The sequence below is a fragment of the Castanea sativa genome, chromosome 3 (assembly GCF_040712315.1).
Source record: "Castanea sativa cultivar Marrone di Chiusa Pesio chromosome 3, ASM4071231v1".
NCBI lineage: Eukaryota > Viridiplantae > Streptophyta > Magnoliopsida > Fagales > Fagaceae > Castanea > Castanea sativa.
This window is the reverse complement of record NC_134015.1, coordinates 51,715,592-51,733,548: the sequence shown is the minus strand read 5'-3', so window position 1 is coordinate 51,733,548 and position 17,957 is coordinate 51,715,592. Positions and strand designations below refer to the sequence as shown.

Sequence of the window (17,957 nt, the reverse complement as noted above, 5' to 3'; positions counted from 1 at the left end):
TGCCAATGTGGCAGCAATGCTTGATTTCATTAAGCAACAGCTGTAGGAATGAACTGTAAAAAAATTTAAGTCTAGCTGCCAATGTGGCAATGTTTGAATTCATTAAGCTACAGGTATAAGAATGATGTGGGAATGATAAGATACTTCCTCATTAGTTGTCATGGATGTCTCTTAATTTGTTATAGGATAATTAGAGTCTATTAGGGAATGCCCATATTTCCTCTAGTTTCATCTCTAAATCTACTCCCCTCATGTGTTTGATCTGAGGAGAAACCTCAAAAACACATTAGTGTAGAAGCTACTCCTAAAGAAATTTAATCTAAAATTAGGGTAGCTGGAGTCAATTAGGAAATGCCTATCTTTCTTCAGCAGCCAAACTTTTTAACAATTCTTTTTATTTCCCCTTGTATTATTTATTAGACTTACAATTAGCCCCTAGAAAAAATGATATTTGGCCCCCTCAAAATTTTTTAAATGTTTAAATTCTTGTTAGTATAAGCATATTTCTGGATAATTCCCAAACAAATTAGTCATAATCCTCCCAAAGATATATATATATATATATATATATATATATATATATATATATATATATGTATGTATGTATGTATGTATGTATGTATGTATGTATGTATGTATGTATGTATGTATGTATGTATGTATGTATGTATGTATGTATGTATGTATGTATGTATGTATGTATGTATGTATGTATGTATGTATGAATGTATGTGTGTGTGTATGTATGTATGTATGTATGTATGTATGTATGTATGTATGTATGTATGTATGTATGTATGTATGTATGTATGTATGTATGTATGTATGTATGTATGTATGTATGTATGTATGTATGTATGTATGTATGTATGTATGTATGTATGTATGTATGTATGTATGTATGTATGTATGTATGTATGTATGTATGTATGTATGTATGTATGTATGTATGTATGTATGTATGTATGTATGTATGTATGTATGTATGTATGTATGTATGTATGTATGTATGTATGTATGTATGTATGTATGTATGTATGTATGTATGTATGGATGTATGTATGTATGTAGGTATGTATGTATGTATTTATGTGTGTAGGTGTGTGTGTATGTATGTATGTATGTATGTATGTATGTATGTATGTATGTATGTATGTATGTATGTATGTATGTATGTATGTATGTATGTATGTATGTATGTATGTATGTATGTATGTATGTATGTATGTATGTATGTATGTATGTATGTATGTATGTATGTATGTATGTATGTATGTATGTATGTATGTATGTATGTATGTATGTATGTATGTATGTATGTATGTATGTATGTATGTATGTATGTATGTATGTATGTATGTATGTATGTATGTATGTATGTATGTATGTATGTATGTATGTATGTATGTATGTATGTATGTATGTATGTATGTATGTATGTATGTATGTATGTATGTATGTATGTATGTATGTATGTATGTATGTATGTATGTATGTATGTATGTATGTATGTATGTATGTATGTATGTATGTATGTATGTATGTATGTATGTCTATACACACACACACACACACAAGGGTTGGGTTGAAATTGAGATTGTAGACAATAATTTTCAAGATTTTCCTTCTTAAAATGTATACAGAAATCCTCAAATTCCCTGATAGTTTCTTTAGTTTTGGATGTAATCTAGTTTCATAGTTATCAGTGATTTTGCAATTTTTAAGTCCCTAAATGTTAAGATGCTTTTAAATGATTGAATCTAATAAATAAGAGGGAAAAAAAATGCTAGTATTAATTAGATAAGCTTAGTTGAAAAACAATAAATACAAGTCCTTTTCCTACCAATAAAAGGAAAAGTAACCCGTCTTTTTTTTGGGAGGGGGAGGGGGGGGGGGAATTTTTTATGTTATTTCCCTCTCCATTCCACTATTATTCTATCAATTATAAACTACAATAAAATAAAGTGTTGATTAATTGAATTCTTCAAATTTTATAGACGCGTAGTAGCATGATCGACTAAACTTTTGTCTTTGATGACCATTGGATTGTGAGAGTTTCATCATTCTCTACATCAAATATATAATTAGGAGGGCAATAGATGGAATTATGGAATCCAGTGTGCATGAGAGAGTGGAGATTTGCTAATTTTGGTTAAAATGAATTCTCATTATCATTCTGTGAGGGTCACAAAAACTAGAAGTGAGTCAAATTCTAACTTTTTAGTTTTTAGGAACATACCCACCATCCCCCAGTTAGATTTTAAGTTATTATATCCATAATTACCTCCGGCAAGTAAAACTTTGAATTTCATGTTCTTACTTATTAGGGCTTAACTTTAAAGTTTATTATTTCCATAATTCCCTCCAGCAAGTAAAACTTTGAATTTCATGTTATTACTTACTACTTATTAGGGCTTACTTTAAAAGGGAAGTCTAGTTGCACCACTAGCTTGCACGGTTGCTTAAGAAAGTGTGTTGCGTGTAATATAAGTTGACACACTCTCTTAAAAGTTACCATGATTTTTTAGTGGAATTTGTAGTGTGTTTCTGTGTTAGAACCCCTCTCCCCTTCCTTGTGTATATGCTCTAAAAAATACTTTTGCATTTTGGAGAGGCTGTTGGAGCTAGTTTTTGTGGGCTTGCTCTCCATTTGGAGAGCAAAATGTGTTTAAAGAGCTTGCTAGATATGCTCCCAGGGTTTAGGTTGGTGGGTTGAATGCACATTTTTACATAAGAGAAGATATAATACACCTTGTGCACCGAATAACTTAATGTCTCTTGGTCTTGTCTTGCAAGTTTGCACTTTACACTCATATAATTCGATGATTCTTGTGCTAGATATTGAATCCCATTGTTAGGTAAATGTGGAGCTTTGGCAGAAACTTTTGTGGAATTTTTTTTTTCTTTGGTAAAATGGGATTTATTGAAGGGAAGCCCCTAGAATAATCCGCAAAAGAAAAAACAGACTATTTGGTGCTTGAATGTTCCTGGTAAAGTCAAAATTCTGGCCTGTTGAGCGTGTAGAAATTCTTTACCTTCAAAGACGAACTTTGTTCGAAGCCAGGTTATCATCAATGACAAGCGTGATATTTGCCAAACTCACCAGGAGGATGTCACCCATGCTCTCTATCTATGTCCAAAACTCAAGAACTTGGCACCTAGTCCCACTTTGGAACCACAAGAACGGCTTGCACAGAATTCTGAAGTTATCAATGTAAACCCGCAGCAGAATCCATGTGCCCAACTATTAATATTAAAAGTTGAAATGCAGTTGACAAATTTCCCTTTCCTAGAGTTAGTGAAAGTATCTAGCATTTTTTTCCAATGCAGTTCAGCAACTTCATGACCATTAATGTATTGAAAAAGGTTTAAAATCTCATGTGGAAGCAAATCCTTGGCAGTGGTTTGTGGCATTTCTCAGGTGGAGGATTATTGACTTTAGATATCTGTTTTGTTGATGAATTCCAGTTGTAGATTTCTTGATTATTTTTTTCCCTTGTTCTCCAAGATAATATGTGACTCCTAGTGCTTAGTTTTACTGCTAAGCTGTGTATACGTGCATCTGTGCATAGCCTCATGTTTTGAACCATTTGAGTTTGACTCTTGGATAGAATTTCTGGCTTACACTTGCTTATCTTCTCATATCAGCATCCTCAACAAGCACTATTTCTTGGTTGCACGTCATCATTAGTTGACGAAGCAGGAAATAATGTACCTCCTCAACCATAAAGGTGTTGTTGCTCAATTGATCAAGCGAACATGAACAAGAATAATGTTACCAAATAAATTATTAGATGACTTTGTTAGATGTACGTCTAAATTAACTTTCAAGTCATGTAGGAACTAAAACTTTTATATGGGAATACAAGGGATATATATTAGTTATATTGTTTCTACTGGAGTGTGGTGATTTTGGGGTTGAAGGCAGCATTAAAATAGAACAAGGTTTTATGCTTCGCAATAATTATAGTGTATAGTTTTATGTATTAAATAATATAACCTTACAAAATATACAATACTTGTATGCAATAGCAATTATCAGACTACGTTGGATTTGATGGTGTAGTTAGATAATAATGCCAAGAATCACCAGTGATAAAGAAAGCAGGACATCATCCATCTCAGTGAGAATGGACTCGTCCTCAAAGTGCTCTCTCCCAGTCCAACTTGCTAACCAAAATCAACTACTTCTTACCACTCCAGATTCGACTCCCCCATTGTCATCAACCTCCAGACACTCGTCAACATCAAAATGTGCCAAGCCATGTGAATATAGTGGAGTTTGAGGCATGGTTGATTTGTGATGCTGTTGACGGTGACATACATACAATGGGTTTGAGGCATGTGAATTTAGAGAGTGGAAGGAGTTAGATTGTTGAGTCTTGTAATAAGGAAAAGAATGCCTCTTTTAGGTGGGATTTGACATTTGTAGGCGAAATTTTACCTCTACAAATCCTGCTCCAAATTCCGCCTCTTAATTATGAGTTTAGTAAGCCAAACGAAGAAGTTCCAGCTAAAAGTAATGCATCCAAAGCAAAGCGTCATGATGTTTCACTGACAACATTAACGAACTAGAGATAGCTAAACTAGTTTTAAGCTATACTAAATCAAAACAAGAACTCATCTCCGAAAACACAATAACTACGCGCTTTACATTAAACATTTAGAAAGGCATTTCACAACAGCCACAAAAAAGAGAGTACCATATTCTACTCTTTGATGCCCTCTTGCAAATCTAGATTTTGACCTTCACTTACCCCCCCCATAAACAGAAATGGTTCTGATAATTCGAGTACCACTCGAATAAACCCATTCAGGCAAGCCAGTGATATCAATTTTCTTGAAACTTTGTCCCTCCATATAATAGAATAGCACCCACGCAGTAGCGCTCTTATCCAAGGAGAGCGGCTTAAGCAATATCTCACCCGTAGGGATGGCTTCTGCCATCTGAATGGAAAGAATATACTCTCCTTAACCCACACATGATTGTTGTAATCCTCTAGAATCCACAGCTCCAATGTGAAATTATGCAGGGTAGCGTTCTCAGAGATCAAAGCCAAGCACCCGCCAAACTCAAATAGCCGTTCAAATTGGAAACGGAACGAGCCACAGTTCAAATCTTTATAGTCAGGGGGAAGTGGAATTAGTCTAAATTTCTCATCTTTAAGATCAAATGCCACAATGGAATCTCCATATCTGGTTAACCAATGTATTGCACCATTGACACAAACACTTTCCCCACCATTAACATACTTTTTTGGATCAAAAGGCAGCACAGGGTTTATCCTTCTCCAAGACCCCGAAGCTGAACCGTTGCTGTCCAGTGTCAGAACCGTGAACACCATATTAATAACTTTAGGGATCGACCGTGGAATAGGTTCAGTCCATTTAACACGGAGGACTTTGTGGTGTTTGGTCGAAGGGTCGAAGCCAAAATGGGTCCTAACATTCCAAGTAGTTGTGGTTGCAGCAGGGAGTGGGGGATCAAGGGGAAGAGTGAGAGTTTGTTGGGTGGTGGGGTTATAGGTGAGAATAGGAGTGTGATCATAATGGGGATAGTCAGCGTGGTGAAGGAGAAAAAAAGGGTTGAGATATTGAGAAGAGGTGAGACCGAAGGGATGGGAAGGGAGTGTGAAAAGTGGAGTGAGGGAGCCAAGAGAGAGTTTTGGTGGGTGGAATAGTTTTGGTAGGTGGAATATTGGGATGGAGAAGAAGTGTTGGTTAGATGTCTGTGTGTTAAAAGTCGAGATGAGGAGGTGGGTGTGGTCGGATGTGGATGTGCATAGTTCACGAAGGTGCAAAGATCGGCAAGAGCTTCTGAAACGCATCAAGGACATGGCTGGCTCATGATCATGATGCTGGCTGCTGGGGAAGGAACTGTTGTGCCGGATTAGATTTAGGAGGGAGGTTGCAGTAGCGGCTGTGGTGGCGGTGTTCAACTTCAACAAAGCCCTACTACATCTCCAACCTAAGAAAAGAGGCATCATTCCTTTCCTCTGTCTCTGTGTGGCCAAGGAAAATAAGTTGTAGATTGTTTAGGGTTTTTTCCTTTTAACTTTGCGCAAACACTTTCTTGGGGAAAATTCTTGGCGGTTCCGCTTAAACCGTTTATGCAAAAATAAATAATTGAAAAAGACGAGACTCCTGTGCTGTGAAGGGGATTTTTTTTTTTTTTTTTGAAACAAGACAAAATAGCTTATGTGTTGAGTCAGAGTGTTGACAGATTGAATGTCAGTCTTGAAGTTTGCTAAGCAAGTCAAAAAAATTTTAGTAGATTTGATGATGGGGTGACATTATAAGAGCATTCTTATCAAGAATATTAAAAATGCCATATGCTAACTGGAATTTGTTATCTTTGGCTGGCGAGCTGTTCTCATTCAAGCCTCCTCAGCGACTATCCCATTCTATGTGATGCAATGTGCTCATCTTCCGGAGAAAATTCTTGATGGTCTAGATTGGGTTAATCGGAATTTCCTTTGGGGTTCTTCGGAGACGGCCAGGAGGATCCATTGGATTGGGTGGCAAAAGGTGACGAAGACTAAGGAGAAAGGTGGTGTTAGACTGCAAACGGCAAAGGGAAAGAATATTGCCCTTTCATCAAAGCTGAATTGAAGATTAAGCACTGAAAAAGAAGCCCCTTGGGCTAAAGTATTAAGAGCCAAATATTGTAATAACAGAAGGGTAAATACTCCTAACGCTGATAGGCTTCCTTGCTCTCGTGTTTGGGCAGCCATTAAAAAAGGTAGGGAGGTTTTCACCAAAGGTAGCATGTGGATGGTGGGAAGGGATAGTAAGCTGAATTTTTGGTATGGTAATTGAACAAAGATGGGTCCTATTCGGCAGCTCATTGAAGGCCCTCTTGCCCGAGAAGCTCCTAGTTGGGAAGTAAAGGATGTCATACTTGATACAGGATGAGATTGGGACCGAATGCCTTTTGTTTTTCCTCTAGAAATTAAATTGATGCTCCAAGCAACCCCGATGCCCTTAATAGGAAGGGGAAGTGATAAGCTAGCCTTGGTAAATAATCCTAGAGGGGATTTTGACTTAAAAAGTGCTTATAAACTTGCCATGGGGATTGATACGAATGTGGTATTCTCTGCAAGTTGGATTTGGAAATTGATGACTTTACCTCGCATCAAAACTTTCTTATGGCAGTGTGCTCATGAGAGCATTGGTGTGAAGACTTGCCTTATGCGAAGGGGAATGATTAATGATGATTGCTGCCCCGTTTGTCAACAAGAAGCTGAAAACGACATTGCATGCTCTACGGGATTGTGCACAGGTTAAGAATGTATGGAGACAGCTGGGAGTTTAGCCTTCAAACCATGATTTCTGGCTATCAAACTTGCAGGATTGGCTAAGTAACAATGGGAATTCGAGTAACAATTATGCTGCTAGGCACCTTCCTTGGGAAATGACCTTTTCTTTTGCTGTTTGGAATATATGGAAGAGCAGAAATAGTTGTGTTTAATAGGAAGAATCAAAACCCAAAGTTGGCTATGGAGATAGTTAATCAAGCGGTGGAGTTCATGTTCTGTGCCCCATCTCCTAGAGGCCTGACACGCAACATCATCAAGAGAGTAAGATGGGAGAGACCTCAGGGAGGATGGGCAAAATTAAACACTGATAGGGCTGCAAAGGGGAACCCGGGTTTGGCTGGTTGTGATGGAGTGGTTAGGGATGAGAATGGTAGATGGCTTGCTAGTTTTTCTAAGCGTATAGGAATATCTACTAGCTTTGTAGCTGAACTATGGGGGCTGAGAGAGGGACTTATGTTATGCTGCAATTTAAATATTTCATCCCTTTTAGTCGAACTGGATGCTAAAGCTGTTGTGGACAGCCTCCTCAATCCAAACTATCACAATAATGTTGTTTCACCTATTTTGGACGATTGCAGGCAGTTGGTGTGTCGGTTTCGTCGAATTCAATTTAAGCATTGCTGCGGTCAAGCTAATCGTTGTGCGGATATGCTAGCTAGGATGAGCACGGATCAGGATGTTGATTTTATTTCCTTTGATTGTTCGCCTATGGACATTAGAAATATATTAGTTGAGGACTCTGCTGGACTGTATGTAAACAAAGTATGCTCTGTAACTGATGGTTGTGTTTAGCTTTAAATGAAGTTTCGTATTTTAACCCCAAAAAAAAAAAAAAAAAAAAATTCTATATTAGTCTGCATAAGTCTAAATGAACGAGAAAACAAAGAAACTGACTCGCACTGAATATTAATCTTAAATGAATTTGAGGCAAGATGTTTCATGGTAAATTTGACACGCTGAAAAAGTGACACTCAAGGATGTAATTGGAATTAATTAATCTGGTAGTTGTAGCCTTTTTTCCTTTTTTTTGGACATTAAGTAGAATTGATTTCTTTATTTATTTTTTTTTTTTTTATAGTTTTGTTGTCCGAAATAATTGATATTTGGATGTTCAATATGCTGTAGGAAGAAACTCCTCAAGGACGTTTAATAATTTCAAAGCAGCAGAGATGAAAATTCCAACATTCCAGCATCACAAGGAACAAGAGCCACCTGTTAGGCTAGAAAACTTGGGTATGCATACAACTGAACATGCACTAAACAATTTCTATCTTTTCTAACCTCCCTCACACATTTCACTATGTCCAGTAGGAAAAGCTTAAACAGAGGAGCTCTTCAAAGTTCAAACCCCTTAAAACAGAGAACTGCTATTTATCAGAATACTGCAAAAATTGTATGTGAAAACAAAAAAGGTTCAGTTTCAAAATAATTATAACTCGGTGCTCCAGATGAAGTAATGCAAGATTGCTTTATATTTTTTTGATGCACAGATTGCTTTATATTATATTATAATTTAAAGACAAGCATATGATTATCTAATGCAATTGCATCAAAACAGAAGCTAAACGAAAATAATAATAAAAACAAACATGATCCTAATACATCAAATTTTACTAATAAAAAAAAAGTTCATCAAATTCCCATTAGTTTAACCATTGATTCAACTCATCTTACTAGTTGTTTTTGGTTGAACACCCCCCTAACTTGGAAACTTTCCCTATCTCACTCTCCCTATATCTCTCCTTTCATCATAGAAACGTAAAAAAGTCGTCGATCAATAAAACACGGCGAGGAAAACTTCCAAAAACATAGCCAAAGCAAGGTAGTTCCGCCACCCATTGAGGCAATCCCTCGATCTCAAGCCTCTTAAAAATTCCTGTCTCTTTATGATAATAGAGCAACGACACCTTCGGCTCCTTAATTTCCAATAAGACCTCACCGGTGTTAGTGTTGATGGCTCGAAAAGCAGAGTCAGGATTCAATGCAAAAGGAAAATTAAAAGTTTGCTTAACCCACTTGTGATTGTGGTAGTCCTCCAATATCCAAAGATCTATCTTGTCAGAATAGTTCTGCTGAATACACAAGCGTCCACAAGACACAGAAAGAGATCGACGGATGGGTTTACCTTTATCGTCAGCTGGCAGAGGAATGAGTTTAAAACTCTCCTCCTGGGGATCAAAAGCCATTATATTTCGTTTAGGATTGTCATAAAAATCGCGAACCGGTTGAGGACTCTTAGAGTCAAACAAACCGACATTCCAATGCATTGCGCCATTAACAGAAACACTAGTTATATCAGTACAGTTTCTATGGAAATCAAGGAAAGCAAGTGTATCCGAATGATCATCACCTGGTATTTGAGGCTGTATAGGTCTCCAATTATTATTGACATCATTGCCATTGCCATCGCCATCGCCGAACGAGTAAATGCTACAAGGCACCCTTTCCCTCTGCTTCAGAGCCCAGATGCGGAGGTTTGAGTCATATTCAAGATCGATGTTGAGGACCTTGAATTGGTTGGACAAATTATCAGCAAAGGTGAAACCGGTTAACCTGGTGGAAGTGTGATGTTGAGGTGGAAGAGAGAAAAAGTGCCCGGTGCTGGGATTAAAGATCACTATATCGTTACAATCGCGAAAGCATAACAATCCGTTGACGAGTTGAGGGATATTAAATTCATCACACAGGCTGATTTCTCTTTTTAAAGGGACTGTGGCGACGAGAGTTGCAGGTCCTACGTTGCCTCCTTCGTGGATCTCTGCAGAATAGAAAAATTGCTCTTTTTCATTTTCTTTTTTGGCCAATATCAGGATTCGGCCGTTGAGGTTGTTGGGACAATAACATTTTTCAGTACTAGCAGGAGTGCTACTTACACCATGATCATGATCATGATCATGATGCTGGCTGCTGGGGAAGGAACTGTTGTGCCGGATTAGATTTAGGAGGGAGGTTGCAGTAGCGGCTGTGGTGGCGGTGTTCAACTTCAACAAAGCCCTACTACATCTCCAACCTAAGAAAAGAGGCATCATTCCTTTCCTCTGTCTCTGTCTCTGTGCGGCCAAGGAAAATAATAAGTTGTAGATTGTTTAGGGTTTTTACCTTTTAACTTGCTCAAACACTTTCTTGGGAAATTCCCCGTTTATGCAAAAATAAATAAATAAAAGATTGAAAAAGACGAGACCCATGTGCTGTGAAAGGGTGTTTTTTTTTTTTTTTTTGAAACAAGACAAAATAGCTTATGTGTTGAGTCAGAGTGTTGACAGAATGAATGTCAGTCATGAAGTTTGCTAAGCAAGTCAAAAAATTTTAGTAGATTTGATGAACCGATGACATTATAAGGGGCTGTTTGGAATTTTTTTTTTTTTTTTTTTTCATTCATCACTTCTCACTCAATTTTCGTCACTCATTACTCATCACTTAAAATACCTCAATTTTCTAATACTACCCATTTGGTTTTTGTTTTCTCTGTGCGGCCAAGGAAAAGAAGTTGTAGATTGTTAACGGTTTTTTCCTTTTCAACTTGCTGAAACACTTTCGTGGGGAAATTCTTGGCGGTTCCGCTTAACACGTTTATGCAAAAATAAATAAATAAAAGATTGAAAAAGACGAGACTCGTGTGCTGTGAAGTGGAATTTTTTGTTAGTCATGAAGTTTGCTAAGCAAGTCAAAGTTTTTTTAGTAGATTTGATGACCCGATGACATTATAAGTTTGCCAGCTAGATTTATTTTTCACTCGTTAGATATCTGAGATTCTTTTTTTTTTTTTTTGTTGAGAAATAGATATCTGAGATTCTGAATGCGTCAAAAGAATTGAGTAGAATTACTTCTTTTGAAGTAAAATATTTTTACTAAGGTAAATTACGCAGCCATGTCGTGAATCACCTATTACTAAAGTTTTTTTTTTTTTTTTTTTTTGAGAAAGGAACATTCATTCATTTAATCATAATAATAGAACATTCTGATTCAAGGCTTCCAAAGTTGGTGGAGGAGAATCCTCCATCTAATACACATCATCATCTAAAGTATTCCTAGCATGTTGAGTAAGAACATGTGCAACCTTATTCCCTTCACTTTGATGAGGTTTGAGCTAAGGCATATGTGTATAGCCTATATATAGCACAAATATGTATGAAGGGAAGAGGTGGTGTTAAGGGTGGGGATGATATTGAGTGGGTGACGAAATTTAGTCAGTCATATATAATGAAAATGCTTTCCAAGGTAGGACTTGGACGTGTGTCATTTGCTGATGCTTCCATTCAGGTCATCACATGCAAAGACAAAAGTTGTTGAAACTAAAAGTGTCTTTTTAGGAAAATGAAAGGGTAACCCACACATGCCCTCACATTGCCCACAGATACTTCTTTACCATCACAACTCGTCGTTTCGTGACGAGTAGTAGCACAAAATTGTGGCATTTTTTGTAGTCTTAGCACAACTTGTGTTTTTATCTAGGTGATCTACTACATTGTGATCAGTGGACTGTGGATGGCATATTGACTTGGATGGTTGGACCACCAATTTTATCCAAACATTTTCACTCTAACAATGAACTTTTTAACCATTATTAGATCATGGTAGTATTCTTTTTTTCGAGATAAGCTAATAACATTTTTATAATAAATTTTAAGTGATATGTTGTTTTTGTTTTAATTTAAATTCTCACTATTAAAAGTGAGTGTCAATTAGAAGCAAATGCCATAAATTGAAACTTTCTATAAAAAAAAAAAAAATAAAAACTCATTATTAAAATTATTTTCATTAGTAATAATCAATAACAATATATTATTTAAGGCTTGTTGTAAAAATATTATAAATACAATATGTGAGGACCCGAGGATCAAAGGTGAAGCTTAAGGAATAAAAGGTATGATAAGGAGGACGGAAGTCAAAGACCCAAGGATCCGAGAATGGAGAAGTGGGATTACCTGGAGAAATACAAAGGGTAAATCGGTGAGGCATTAGAAAGGTATTGAAAATATCTGGTTTGAGGGTAGGTAACTGTGAACGCTGCATTAAATGCTCTGCACAAAGCTTTCTGACCGCATTAAATAGGGAGCACCAGCTTTATCTGTTGCATTAATGTGGAGGTGACTTGAACAGTATAAGGCACAGCACTAGAACTTCCTTCCATTACCGACTACAAATGAGTGGACAAATGTCAGCAACTGAGGCTAGCAAGGTGAGAGATGAAGGGATGAGATAGCAAGAGCAAGGAGTATAAATAGGAGAGGAAGAAATGAAGCATTGAGGGCCAGTTCTTGAGAGAGAAAAAGTCTGAGAGAATGTATGGTTGATCTTGGTGAATTTATCAGAACATCAGAATTTTTGTTGTTTGATTCCCTTTCTACAAATTCATTGTTTTGGGCCTTGAATTATTAGACCTCCTTGAAGCTGTTGAGCTTGTGCATGATTTTTGGTCCTTACAATTGGCATCGTCTGTGGGAACAATAAATAGTGACGTTCTGGTTTGGGGATAGATGGCGGAGGCAAGTCAGGAAAAGGAAGAATCAGTTGATTCACAAAGGGAGAATCAATCCATAAGCATGCAACGCAGAAACGGTAGGCAGCGCACCCCAAGTGTGGTGGGGGAATCGTATCATAGTGATTGTGCAGGAAGAAGACGGTCACATGCTGGGGGTCACGTCTCTCATGATGATGAGTTGCAAAAGGTGCAATCAGAGATAGACTATATGTGCAAAAGGCTGAAGCAAAGGAAGCGTGATAGGCGGAGCATATCTTATTCGTCCAGTGATAGTTCTGAAGAAAGACAAGAGGGGAATGATCATCAGGCGTCTAAGTCCCTTCCTAGTGAGTCTCGTTTTGTTCCTTCTTCTCGGGGTAAAGTAAAGAAAGGGGGGGGGGGAGGGGAAACGAGTTGGGGAATGGTCGTATCAGGGCACGGGAAATGATGCTATGAGTAAAGCTTTGAGGCAAATCTCTAAATCCCCTTTCGTAACGCGAATAAACAAAGCAAAGCTCCGCCACAGGTTTTCTCAACCTGTATTTACCATTTATAATGGCAGGACTGATCCTGTGGAACACGTTAGTCATTTTAATCAGAAGATGGCAGTTCATTCGAACAATGAAGCGTTGATGTGTAATGTTTTTCCTTCCAGCCTTGGACCAGTGGCCATGCGATGGTTTGATGCTTTGGAGGAAGGATCCTTAGGGTCCTTCGAAGAGCTGACAAGGGCATTTGGAGCTCGGTTCATAACATGTAGTAGGGTCCCTAAGCCTTTGGATGCATTGCTATCTATGATGATGAGGGAAGGAGAGACTCTTAAAACTTATTCAGATCGGTACTGGGAAACCTATAATGAAATTGATAGAGATGTTGAGGATGTGGTGGTAAGGACATTTAAGGTGGGGCTCCCTACTGAACACGGCCTGAGGAAGTCATTAATAATGAAAGCGGCTTTAAATATGCGCCAGCTTATGGATCGTATAGACAAGTATAAACGGGTTGAGGAGGATCAAATTCAAGGCAAAGGAAAAGGAAAAATGTTTCCGGAGAGGAAAGATCATCGGGGGGTGGGGTATCAAGGTAATCGTCCTAGGCGAGATTTCCCAAGTCATTTATTGCCAGTCGGGACCCCTTTGGTTAATTCACTGTTCAAGGAACCAGTACACCAAATATTGGAGAAGATACGGAATGAACCTTATTTTAGATTGCCTAATAAAATGAGTGGAGATGCATCCTTAAGAAACCAAAGTCTTCATTGTCATTATCATCAGGACAAAGGACACACCACAGAAGAATGTAGGACGTTGCGTGATCATTTGAACCAGTTAGCCAGGGTGGGGAAGCTCAATCATTTCTTATCTCGGCCGGAAAGGTAATTTGGGCACCAAGGGATGGGAACCTGTCGTGGTTATACTCCCCGACTAGCATTGGGCACCATTAATGTCATTTTGACAAAGCCGAGGAAAGGGTCCGAGGAGCCTTCTCGGGGTCATGTCCGTGCAGGGTGGTTTTGGAGATGAAGCCGTGGAAGGGGGCAATCAACTAGCTAAAAGGATGAAGTTATCGGAAACTCCGATATTGGGTTTTTCGGAGGAAGATAAGGAAGGGACATGCCAACCGCATGATGATGCTTTGGTAGTAACTATTCGGATCAGGGGATATGACGTGAAACAAGTCTTGGTGGATGATGGAAGTGGGGCGGAAATTATGTACCCTGATTTATTTAATGGTTTAAATCTGAAAGTTGAGGACCTGGAAAAATATGACTCACTGTTAGTGGGCTTTGATGGGAAGCCGGTGATTCCGCAGGGAATAATTAGGTTGCCTGTGCAGGTTGAGGACGAAGAAGTCCAAGTTAACTTCATAGTAGTAAAGGCATATTCACCCTACACGGCTATATTGGCTAGGCCATGGCTCCATGCAATGGGGGCGGTTTCATCAACTTTGCACGTAAAGTTTAAGTATCCCATCCGGGAAAGGGTGGGAGTGTTACATGGTAGTCAGTCCGTACCCAGGCAGTGTGTAATGTCTGCGATTATTAGAACAACTGAGAATTCGGAAATGGGGGCAACTTAGAAAACTCTGTAGCAATTAAAGAAACCTGCCCTGGGGCTGGGTGCCGATTTGGATAGAGATTTAGCTAAAGAGCTTAACAGGGTATTTATAGGGGAGGATAAGGAGAGATATTTCCAAGTGGGATCCCAGCTGCCTGCATTTGAAAAGGTGGAACTATTTAAGTTCCTGAAGGCTAACATTGATGTTTTTGCCTGCACGATGTATGATGTCTCGGGAATTGACCCAAAGTTTATTTGCCACCAGCTGAATGTTAACCCCGAGGCAATGCCCCGCAGACAGCCTCCCCGACGTGCGTCTCAGGAGCATGCCGAGGCTGTAAAGGAAGAGGTCAGTAAGTTAAAGCAAGCTGGGGCAATTAAAGAGATCTTTTATCTTGAATGGCTTGCTAACACTGTTGTGGTTAAAAAGAAGAACGGGAAGTGGAGAGTTTGTGTGGATTTCACTGATCTGAACAAGGTATGCCCAAAGGATCCTTTCCCCATACCGAGAATTGATCAATTAGTAGATGCAACTGTGGGGCATCCTCGGATGAGCTTCCTGGACGCTTTTCAGGGGTATCATCAAATACCTTTATCATTGGCTGATTAGGAGAAAACAACTTTTCGTGCTCCTAATGGCAATTATCATTATCGAGTAATGCCTTTTGGTCTCAAGAATGCAGGATCCACTTATTAACGAATGGTGACTATAATGTTTGAATTGCAGTTGGGGCGTAACATGGAAGCAGATATTGATGACATGGTGATTAAAAGCAAAAGGGTAGAAGATCATTTATTGGATTTGGAAGAAGCCTTCTCGGTCCTTAGGAAGCACAAACTGCGTCTAAATGCTTCCAAGTGCTCTTTTGGAGTAAGTTCAGGAAAGTTTCTTGGGTATATAATAACGCATCAGGGAATTGAAGTTAACCCTAACCAGATTAAAGCTATCATGGGATTGCATCCTCCTCGGAATCCTAAGGAGGTGCAGAGGCTGACTGGTATGACGACGGCATTAAATCGGTTCATTTCTCGATCTGGGGACAGGTGTCGACCTTTTTATCACCTTTTGCATAAATGGAGAGACTTTCAATGGACTGATGAATGTGACCTGGCCTTTGAGGACCTAAAGCAATATTTGGCGAATCCGCCGATATTATCTAGACCGGAAAAGGAAGAGGTGTTATATGCCTATTTGGCAATCACGGATTATGCTGTAAGTCTTGTCCTTGTATGGAATGATGATGGAATTCAAAAGCCGGTGTATTACATTAGTAAATCTTTGCAAGAAGCGGAAAAACGGTATTTACCTTTGGAAAAGGCTATACTAGCCATCGTGCATGCAACAAGAAAGTTTTCCCATTACTTTCAAGCCCACACGGTAGTAGTACTTACCTAATTGCCTTTACAGGCTCTCATGAGGAAGTCAGATTACACTGGCCGGGTGGCAAAGTGGGGAACGAGGCTTAGAGCCTATGATGTTAAGTATATGCCTTGGACAGCTATCAAGGGACAGGTTCTCGTTGATTTTGTGGCAGAGTTTATGGAGGGTAGCATTAAGTAAGAAGAGGTCATACTCACAGTGATGTCTATTGGGCCCGTTAAGTTTCTCCCCTGGGAAGTTTACACGAATGGGGCTTCTAACTGAAAAGGGGCAGGAATTGGGATTGTGTTGATTACTCCTAAGAAGTTAATCATGGAAAAGTCATTACGGTTGGGATTTGTGGCCACTAACAACGAGGCCGAGCATGAGGCTCTTTTGACAGGCGCTCAAATGGTTAGGCACTTGGGGGGAGAAGTGGTTGAATTCTATTGTGATTCGAGATTAGTTGTTGGACAAGTCAATGGGGAGTTTGAGGCTAGAGATGAGAGAATGAAGAGATATCTCAACAGAGTGAAAGGGGTGTTAAGCATGTTTAAAAATTTTAAAGTGAGACAAATTCCTAGAGGACAGAATGCCCATGCTGATTCATTAGCCATGCTAGCCACGTCCTTGGGATCGAAGCTTCCGCAAACGGTGATGGTGGAGGATTTGATGAGTTCCAGTCTTGCTGGCATCCCGACAGTCGGGATTCATAGCATTTAGGTGGGACCGAGTTGAATGGATCCGATTGTTGCCTTTTTAAAACATGGTTTATTACCCGAAGACAAATTAGAAGTAGAAAAGGTACGGAGAAGTGCTCCCCATTATTGGATTTCCGAGGAGCAGAAGTTGTACAAACGTTCTTACTTGGGACCATATCTATTGTGCGTACATCCTAAAGCCATTGAGCCTATATTGGAAGAATTGCATGAGGGAATATGTGGAAGTCACACTGGGGGGAGGTCTTTAGCTCATAGGGCCATAACTCAGGGGTATTGGTAGCCAAATATGCAAAAAGCTTCCCAGGAGTACGCAAAGAAATGTGACCAGTGTCAAAGGTTTGCACCGAATATTCATCAACCAGGGGGAATCTTAAATCCATTATCCAGTCCATGGTCGTTTGCTAAATAAGGCTTGGATATTGTCGGACCGTTCCCTCGGGTGATTGGTAATAGAAGGTGGCTCCTCATCAGCACTGATTACTTTACTAAGTGGGTAGAAGCTGAACCACTAGCTAACATTAGGGACGCAAATGCTAAGAGGTTCATTTGGAAGAATATTGTTACCCGCTTTGGAGTCCCGCATACTTTGATCTCTGATAATGGACTTCAGTTTGACAGTAAAGCTTTTCGAAGGTAGTATGGGGATCTGGGAATAAGGAATGGGTATTCAACACCGGCTTACCCTCAAGGAAATGGTCAAGCCGAGGCCACCAATAAATTCATTTTGGCTGAGTTGAAGAAGAGGTTAGATGATGCTAAAGGTAGATGGGTAGAGGAGTTGCCTCGTGTATTGTGGACTTATCGCACTACTCCCCATAGGTCAACTGGCGAGACACCCTTTTCAATGACATACGAAATGGAAGCAATAATCCCTTTAGAGTCCAGTTTCCCAACTTTGAGATCTGAATAGTATAGTGTTGTGGGAAATCATCACAGGCTGCTCGACAATCTTGATACTATTGAAGAAAGACGAGAAGTAGCCAACGTGAAGATGGCCAATTATCAATAAAAGCTTAAACAAACCTATGATAAGGGGGT

The 17,957-nt window shown here is 39.0% G+C and overlaps 4 protein-coding genes across 4 annotated transcripts; 2 read left to right on the top strand and 2 right to left on the bottom strand.

Moving 5' to 3' along the window:
• Positions 1 to 4,625: 4,625 nt before the first annotated feature.
• LOC142627566 (uncharacterized) lies at positions 4,626 to 6,052 on the bottom strand. Its single transcript, XM_075801441.1, has one exon. The coding sequence runs from the start codon at positions 5,985 to 5,987 to the stop codon at positions 4,710 to 4,712; it is 1,278 nt and encodes a 425-aa protein (XP_075657556.1). The 5' UTR covers positions 5,988 to 6,052; the 3' UTR covers positions 4,626 to 4,709.
• Positions 6,053 to 9,067: 3,015 nt separating this feature from the next.
• On the bottom strand, positions 9,068 to 10,345 carry LOC142629132 (putative F-box protein At1g47790). Its single transcript, XM_075803115.1, has one exon. It carries the CDS (start codon positions 10,343 to 10,345, stop codon positions 9,068 to 9,070), a length of 1,278 nt encoding a protein of 425 aa, XP_075659230.1.
• Positions 10,346 to 12,796: 2,451 nt separating this feature from the next.
• On the top strand, positions 12,797 to 14,159 carry LOC142629131 (uncharacterized). The gene is made up of 2 exons (XM_075803114.1): positions 12,797 to 13,116; positions 13,343 to 14,159. Exons 1-2 carry the CDS (start codon positions 12,797 to 12,799, stop codon positions 14,157 to 14,159), a joined length of 1,137 nt encoding a protein of 378 aa, XP_075659229.1.
• Positions 14,160 to 14,274: 115 nt separating this feature from the next.
• On the top strand, positions 14,275 to 16,920 carry LOC142629130 (uncharacterized). Its single transcript, XM_075803113.1, has 5 exons — positions 14,275 to 14,763; positions 14,872 to 15,186; positions 15,565 to 16,050; positions 16,246 to 16,384; positions 16,487 to 16,920. Exons 1-5 carry the CDS (start codon positions 14,275 to 14,277, stop codon positions 16,918 to 16,920), a joined length of 1,863 nt encoding a protein of 620 aa, XP_075659228.1.
• Positions 16,921 to 17,957: the final 1,037 nt, after the last annotated feature.